The 7,563-nt window shown below is 38.2% G+C and overlaps 1 protein-coding gene across 1 annotated transcript; it reads left to right on the plus strand.

Annotated features, from left to right (window-relative positions):
- Positions 1 to 250: 250 nt before the first annotated feature.
- LOC138895257 (uncharacterized) lies at positions 251 to 4,456 on the plus strand. Its single transcript, XM_070179928.1, has 5 exons — positions 251 to 601; positions 2,027 to 2,086; positions 3,289 to 3,434; positions 4,078 to 4,166; positions 4,278 to 4,456. The coding sequence occupies exons 1-5, from the start codon at positions 251 to 253 to the stop codon at positions 4,454 to 4,456; spliced, it is 825 nt and encodes a 274-aa protein (XP_070036029.1).
- The last annotated feature ends 3,107 nt before the right edge of the window (positions 4,457 to 7,563 follow it).

The raw sequence follows: 7,563 nt of genomic DNA on the forward strand, positions 1-7,563 counted from the left end.
CCCCAAGTGGCAGGTGGAATGAATATTTTGGATGTGGCTAGTTGGAATATAGCAGCCATATGTAAGCTTCTATGGAATTTGTGTACCAAAAAAGATAGTTTATGGGGTAAAATGGATTCACACTTACTATATAAAAAAGCAGCAAATCTGGAATATTGCACCAAAACAAGCCTCATGGGTAGTGCAGAAAATTTTGAAGGCTAGAAGGTATGTAGAACAAGCAGGAATAGGGGAAGTTGAGTTTCAGACAATGGCAATATTCTCTATCAAGAAAATGTATGTCTCGATTAGAGGTGTTTTCCCTAAGGTGTCATGGAGGAAATTAGTGTGTAATAACCTAGGAGCTCCTATATGGATATTCATAATGAGATTAATAGCACATGGGAAGTTGAATACTAGGGATAGGTTGCTAAAATGGGGGTTGAGTGTTCTACAAAACTGTCCTCTATGTGTTACTGAAACTGAAAATATAGTACATCTATTCTTTCAATGTGACTTGTCTGCACATATCTGGAATAAATTCTTACAATGGCAAGGTATAAATAGGGTGGCACTAGATTGGCATGATGAGTTGAAATGGGCTGAGATCTATGCAAAAAAGGTGGAAAGTTGAGGCAGTGGTGTATAGAATGGCTCTAGCAGCAAGCTTGTACTACATCTGGAGAGAAAGGAACCTCAGAATTTTTCAAAACAAGTAGTCTGATCTTGAACATATTGTGAAGCAAATCATCCAAGAAGTCTGTTGTAGAGGTGCTGTCAAAGCAAGATTGGCTAGGAAACTTGAGCTACTTAATTTTTATCCTTAGAACTAAGGTAAAAGTAGTTGGATAGGTGAGCAGATAAATAGGTGAGGCTGGTAGTATGGTTTAGTTTCTGAAGTTCTTCTGATATTGGGGCTTCATGTCCAACAATCAGATTGATTTTCTTTCTCTCTGTACATATAGTTCACTGGTAATAAAAATCTTTTATTTACCAAAAAGAAAATAGTTATCCACCCATATTATCCACTAATTAAAAAATGGGCTGGATAATAAACTTTTTAAAAATGGGTCGAATATGGATAAGAACCATATTATCCATTTTCTAAATGGATAACCAACGGATAAATAATGTGTTTAACTTTTACATTTATAAAGCCTCAAATTGGGGGGTTTTCAAGTTTGAAAGGTTAGAAATTCTCCCAAAAGTGATCATATTAAAGAAATTATGGATAATATGAATCTATATTATCCGCCGGTTAACCCGTTTTTTATCCGTATTAAATAAGGGTCGGAACGGATAATTTATTCATTTTTTACATTACCTATTTTCGACCCGCCCATATCCGACCCAAACCGACCCTTTGCCACCCCTACATGTAGTTGTATACTGTCAACAAATACGTTTGACATTGTTTAACTAGTAGGTAACTTCAAATTTGGCTAGTATATCAACCTTCTCATACTAATAAGACTAAGAAAAGAGTTACAATAATTTCTTTACCAAGTGGTTAGTTGCAATAGATAAAACCTGCCTTAGCTGACCAGCCCGTATCACCAATCAAGAAGTGAATAAATTAATAAATGCTAACACTGACAAGCAAAAATACCATAGCTGATAATCCCAATCACCAAGCAAGAAGTGTAGGGATTGAAGGTTGGTGAATGGAAAATAGAGGGAAGAAATGTGAAGGGAAAGTGAGCTCCTTTATATTTTGGAAAGAGCAATTGTCCCTCATTGGGGGTGAAAAAAAAGAGAATGTGCTTATATTGAGAAAACTCTTCCCTTGATGTTAAATGGGTTGGAAAGAAGGTAAGCCTCGCGCCGTCGTCGCCGCTCGCTCGGCTTACCAGGACCCACGCGCAACGCGACCCGGTCCGTTTTTTTCTGAATTATTTTTTAAATTCTTTTCCCGAAATATTTTGAACGTTTGCAAACTTTTCAGAAATAATGCCAGAAAATGGCTATAAATATGTCTTGATCCCAAAATATTTCCTTACGAAATTTTCTGAACTTCTTCTCCTTCTTCCGCACAAATAAATTCCAGTGTGATTTACAGCCATTAAGTGGTTTGCTATTCACTGGCGTTTCTGGTACCGATACTCTGGTGAGTTAAATCGTTCTATTCCGGGAAGATAATATTCCAACACCTCGTGTACTTGAGTAGAATAATTTTTTTAAGGGCACACTGTGCATTCAGTGGGTTCGATTTTATTCAGAAATATATTTTCAGATTCTGTTTCTGATTATTTACATTTCTATTTTACTACTCTTTTTCCTGTTTCTGTTTTTGTTACAGAAAATTTATTGTTTCATAATATATTATAGAAATACAGGTTAATAACAATGTTTACCCGAAAAACGGATAACAACTGAATTTATACGCGGCTCTAAGGATATGTGATATTACTTGGCATAAATTGAGAAAATATGTATATTGATATTGAAATTAACTGTAAAAGAAATAAACGCAAACCAAATGAATCAATTAGTCTTGGCCCTCAAGTTCGATCACTCTCGAACCAAGTGAAGATTCCGCTAATATATGAACAGAGTAACAAAATAATGAGGCTGAAAGAAGGCAGTGTATTACTTTGTATTGCATGAATGATGTCCCTCTACAAATTATCAGACTCCCTTTATATAGTAGGGAAGTCCTAATCTCAATATAATTCTAAATACAGTAAGGAATCTCATGATAGATTAATTAATTGGCCTCTTCTTGATATGCGTCAGGATTTCTGCCGAGATTCTCGCCCAATTGCGGATATTCCGACTTTTTATTTTTCGGCTTGATAAGCTTTTCTCGATCTTGGACGATCTCGATCTTAATTAGTCTCTATTTTTTTCGATCTCGATCTTGATCGGTCTCTAGGTCACGAGCCCGGCAATCTAACTTCGCATCATGGCTCGATATCACACGAGGTTGAACCTTGGTCTATCATGTTCCAGTCTCGATTAGTCTTACGAAGGGAAAGCTCGGTTTTGACCGTATATAGATAGTCCCCTTGTTTCTTGGAAAGAAAATGGCGAGAAACAATATGAATTTCCTAACTCCGACTCGATGGGTAATGATGTCAGCGACGAGCCCGATTATGACGTATGCGATGAAACTTCCCGTTGGTCCAGTTACCAAGGCATTAAATGCCTATCAGTTGCTAGTCGGCCACTACCGGTTCCGAACCGTCGCTAGCAACCTATAAGAACCCTAGCTTTTCTCATTCAAACTTTACACTCAAAGATTTTTCTACTCTTGCTTCTTCTTCAGAAAATCCCTTTGTTTCATAATTTTCACGTTCAAATTTCTAGAACTCTAATCAAACTGCACACCATCCTAATTCTCCTTTCCCTTGTTCATCAATGGCGAAAACCTCCAAAACCGTGCCGCAAAAAGAGGCTGCATCTTCATCACGACCCGCCGGTGGTGAGGCTGCGGTGAAGCCCTACTTTGAGGAGTTTGTTCAGGTAGGGTGTCCTAAGGTCGAAAAGGCCTCCTCGGTACCGGGCCGATGTGAACCGGTCTCGAGGTACATATGCTCAATTACCAAAAAAATCCTCGACAAAGTGAAAAAAGAATGCAACTGGGGCAAAAAGCATGTGGTAGTCCCATCGCCTAAGGAATCGATTACTACCTACGTGAAGGGGTTCCTAAGTGTTTACACTTACCCCTTCACGTTGGGTCCCTTAGACCCTGTCATCGTCGCCTTCTGCAAGAGATACGATGTGACCCTCGACCAGATCCATCCTTCCTATTGGAGAATAATGATTCTCCTTCGATTCTTCACAAGCAAAATCGAGAGGTGTATTTTCACCCTCGATCATCTTATGCGCCTTTACAGTCCCCGACTCTATCGAGGAGGGTTGATCAAGTTTGATCGCCAAGCCAACAAAGCCCTATTCTCGAGCATAGATAAGACTCGTGATCGAGGTTGGATGGGCTGATTTGTCCGAATAAGGACTTTGACCTGATCCCTGCTGAAGACATGCCATTTCCTGAGAAATGGAACATGAATCGTGAGTAGTATTTCCCTTTGAACGTTCAATTTTGCTATTTTACTTTTCATTTTCTTTCCTTATCTATTTTTTTTGGTGTTGCAGCTGTGGCCCAAATGCTGGAACCGATTCCAAAACTCAAGCAATGGGTCGAGGGCCTGATGTCGCAGAAAACATACTCCGAGCATGGTTGGGTGGAGTTATCAAAGGGTCGATAGGAGGCCTGCAATCCTGGTAAGTTTCTCTCTTAGAATGGTTACCGTTCGAGCTTCTTCTCTTGCTTACTCCCTTTTTTTCCTTTGTAGGCCTCGGGAAGGATGTTGCGATGAGGCCTCCATCTGGTGACGAAGAATTCCTTCCATCTACTTCGAAGCAGGCCAAAGAAAAGAAGATAAAAGGGGCTCCGAGTTCCCAAGGCTTGGAAAAGAAAAAATCGGCGAGGAAGTCTCGCAAGTCCAAGGGGGAAACTGTTGCTACGCCTTAAGACTTAATCCGTCTATTAAGGGATGAGTCCGAAGAGGAAGATAATTCCAAACTAGTGGCCCGTGTGTGGGCTGGTGTTTCGATACAAAAGTCATCCGAATCGACGGAGGTTGATGAGGGAGTTTTGGACATAGTTCCTGGACCAGACAGAGTTGAGGCCACTCCGTCCCAAGCTGAGATGGTCGAGAGAGAGACCGGGATCGAGGCTTCCCGAGTAGCAGAAGATATCCCGAGGGACGAGCTCAGACTGATCGATATTTCTGGATCCCCTCAGGTTTCAGATGCTATGATCTGGAGGCCAATATGTTGGAAGGTCGTTCTTACGAGGGTCTTCAGGGGGCGACTGATATCCATAGCTTCTTGGATGGGTTTGAGTCTGCTGCCTAGGAGGATGTCACCGAGTTTGGTGGTTTACCGATACCGAAGAAAGTACCATCATCGGGCGTTACCGGGTCTTCATCGAGCTGAAAACTGGTGGACCGATTTTCGGCCCCAAGTATTAACCCCAAACGCATGCGGAATATAGTGCTTTCTGTCCCGGAGGATGCCTGTGATGACCCAAAATATCATCTTTAAATTTAATAATTAATTTTGTATTCTAAGTCCTCGAAAGCACTATTTATCATTCCTCAACTTGCGTGCGCAGTCCGTAAAATTTTTCGGAAAGTTTTAAGGTGAAAAATGAATTAAAATGTGAATTAGAGCTTTAAAACTCAACTGAGTTGACTTTGGTCAACATTTTGAGCAAACGGACTCGGATCAGTATGTTGATAGTTTTGGTAGGTCCGTATCGTGATTTGGGACTTAGGCGTATGCCCGAAATTAAATTCTGAAGTCCCTAGCCCGAGATATGGAATTTTGATGAAAAATTAAAAGTTTAAGTTTAAATAGTGACTGGATGTCAAATTATGTGCAAATGACCCCGGAATAGAATTTTGATGAATCCAACAGCTCCGTATGGTGATTTTGGACTTAGGAGCATGATCGAAATTTTATTTGGAAGTCCGTAGTGGAATTAGGCTTGAAATGCCAAAAGTTAAATTTTTGGAAAGTTTGACCAGGGGTTGACTTTTTGATATCGAGGTCAAAATCTAATTCTGGAAATTGGAATGGGTCTGCTGTGTCATTTATGACTTGTGTACAAAATTTGAAGTCATTCCGAATTGATTTGATGTATTTCGGCACAAGATATAAAATTTGAAAGTTCAAAGTTCATAGATTTTGATTTGAGGTGCGATTCGTCGTTTTGATGTTGTTTGATGTGGTTTGAAGCCTCGACTAAGTTCGTATTGTATTTTGGGACATATTGGTATAATTGGTTAAGGTCCTGAGGGTCTCGGGTGGATTTCGGAAGGTAAACGGAATGGATTTCAAACAAAGAAGGCTGCTGGAAATTTCTGTTGCAGAAATTTCGCCAGAAATTTCTGGTGCAGAAATTTCGCAGCCAAATGTGGAAGCTTATATCGCGCAATATATAAGGAATCAGAAAATATTCAAAACAAAAAAGTTATAGCCCTTTGATTCTAGTTTCCAGAAAGTTAACCATTCATCATTTGGACATTTGTACAGAAAGATATGATGGATTGAATGAAGGCTGGTAGAGCAGTTTTACCAGAAATTTTGCCGACTTTGGAAGCTAATATCTCAAAATTCATAAGGAATTAGAAAATGTTCGAAACATGAAAGTTGTAGTAGTTTGATTCGAGTTTCCAAAACGTTACACCATTCATCATTTGGACATTTGTACATAAAGTTATGATCGATTGAAGGAAGGCTGGTAGAGCAATTTCTGGTAGACTTTTAGTGACGAAAAATGGACTTTTAGTGACGGATTGGTAGAAACTTAAGGACCAAAAATGGTCATTTCATTCATTTCGTTTTGGATTTTTGGATCACGGTTCTTGGGCGATTTTTGGGCGATTTTCATGGGAAAACATTGGGGTAAGTGTTCCTTATCCTATATTGATTATATTTCATAATTCCATACTCATTTACATCATGAATCCGTGAATTTATGGAAGAAAAATCAAGATTTTTGCAAAATCTTCCAAAAACGAAAATTTAAGATTTGGAGGTCGAGTTGTTATCGGAATTTGGTAAAATTGGTATGGGTGGATTCGTAATTGAATGGGTTGTCGGATTTTGTAAGTTTCGCCGGATTCCGAGATGTGGGACCCACGGACAAATTTTGAGCTAATTTCGGATTTTATTGAAAATATAATATTTTCTTATGAAATTGATTACTATAATTTTTGTTGACTGTATCGAATTAATTGTGACTAGATACGAGTCGATCGGAGTCGAAAAAATGAGGAAAAAGCATAATACTTGATTAAATTGGAGCAAGTCGAGGTAAGTGACTTGTCTAACCTTGTGTGGGGGAAATTCCCCCTGGATTGATAATTGTAATGTGTGGAAAGTCGTGTACATGAGGTGACGAGTGTGTACACGTGCTAAATGTGAATAATTATATTTTAAATTGTGTAGATCACTGTTATGCATTAATTAAATTATTTTATTTTGTTATATTCTTCATTATTGATTTAATGTTTATATTTTAAATTTGTTTGACCTTTTTCGGCTAATTGTTTTTTTGTTTAGTTGGAACTTGGTTTCTTTTATTCTGTGCATTATTTGAAGGTTGATTTTCTTTAAATTAAATATTATTAATATGAAGTATTTGACATTTTTAAACTTGATATTGAAGCAACATATTAAAGATTTTGAAATATTATTTTCCTGAATTATTTACTCCTGAATATTTTTGTAAGATTTTCGTACTCATTGTGATGGAGCAGTGAACTCTTTATTGTGGAAAAATATTATTGTTGAATTATTTTGACATGAGCCGTGAGCTCTTTATTGTGGAAAAATATTATTGTTGAATTATTTTGACATGAGCCGTGAGCTCTTTATTGTAGAAAAATATTATTGATGATTTATTTTGGCATGAGCCGTGAGCTCTTTATTGTGAAAAACTACTGTTGTTGAATTATTTTGGCAAGTTAAATTATTTGAGCACTTGAGGTGCAAATTGTGATATATTGTGATATTGATACGCATGCGGTGGTTTAAGGTCAGGGTGTTGAAACGCATGCGGTGAGATAA

The sequence above is a fragment of the Nicotiana tomentosiformis genome, chromosome 7, assembly GCF_000390325.3.
Source record: "Nicotiana tomentosiformis chromosome 7, ASM39032v3, whole genome shotgun sequence".
In the NCBI taxonomy this organism is placed as follows: domain Eukaryota; kingdom Viridiplantae; phylum Streptophyta; class Magnoliopsida; order Solanales; family Solanaceae; genus Nicotiana; species Nicotiana tomentosiformis.

Coding starts and splice junctions, on each gene's coding strand:
- LOC138895257 (XM_070179928.1), top strand. CDS start 251: ATGGCAATATTCTCTATCAAGAAAATGTATGTCTCGATTAGAGGTGTT. Junction 602..2,026: donor CTGAGATCTATGCAAAAAAG/GTGGAAAGTTGA, acceptor AATAAATTCCAG/TGTGATTTACAGCCATTAAG. Junction 2,087..3,288: donor TTTCTGGTACCGATACTCTG/GTGAGTTAAATC, acceptor TCAAATTTCTAG/AACTCTAATCAAACTGCACA.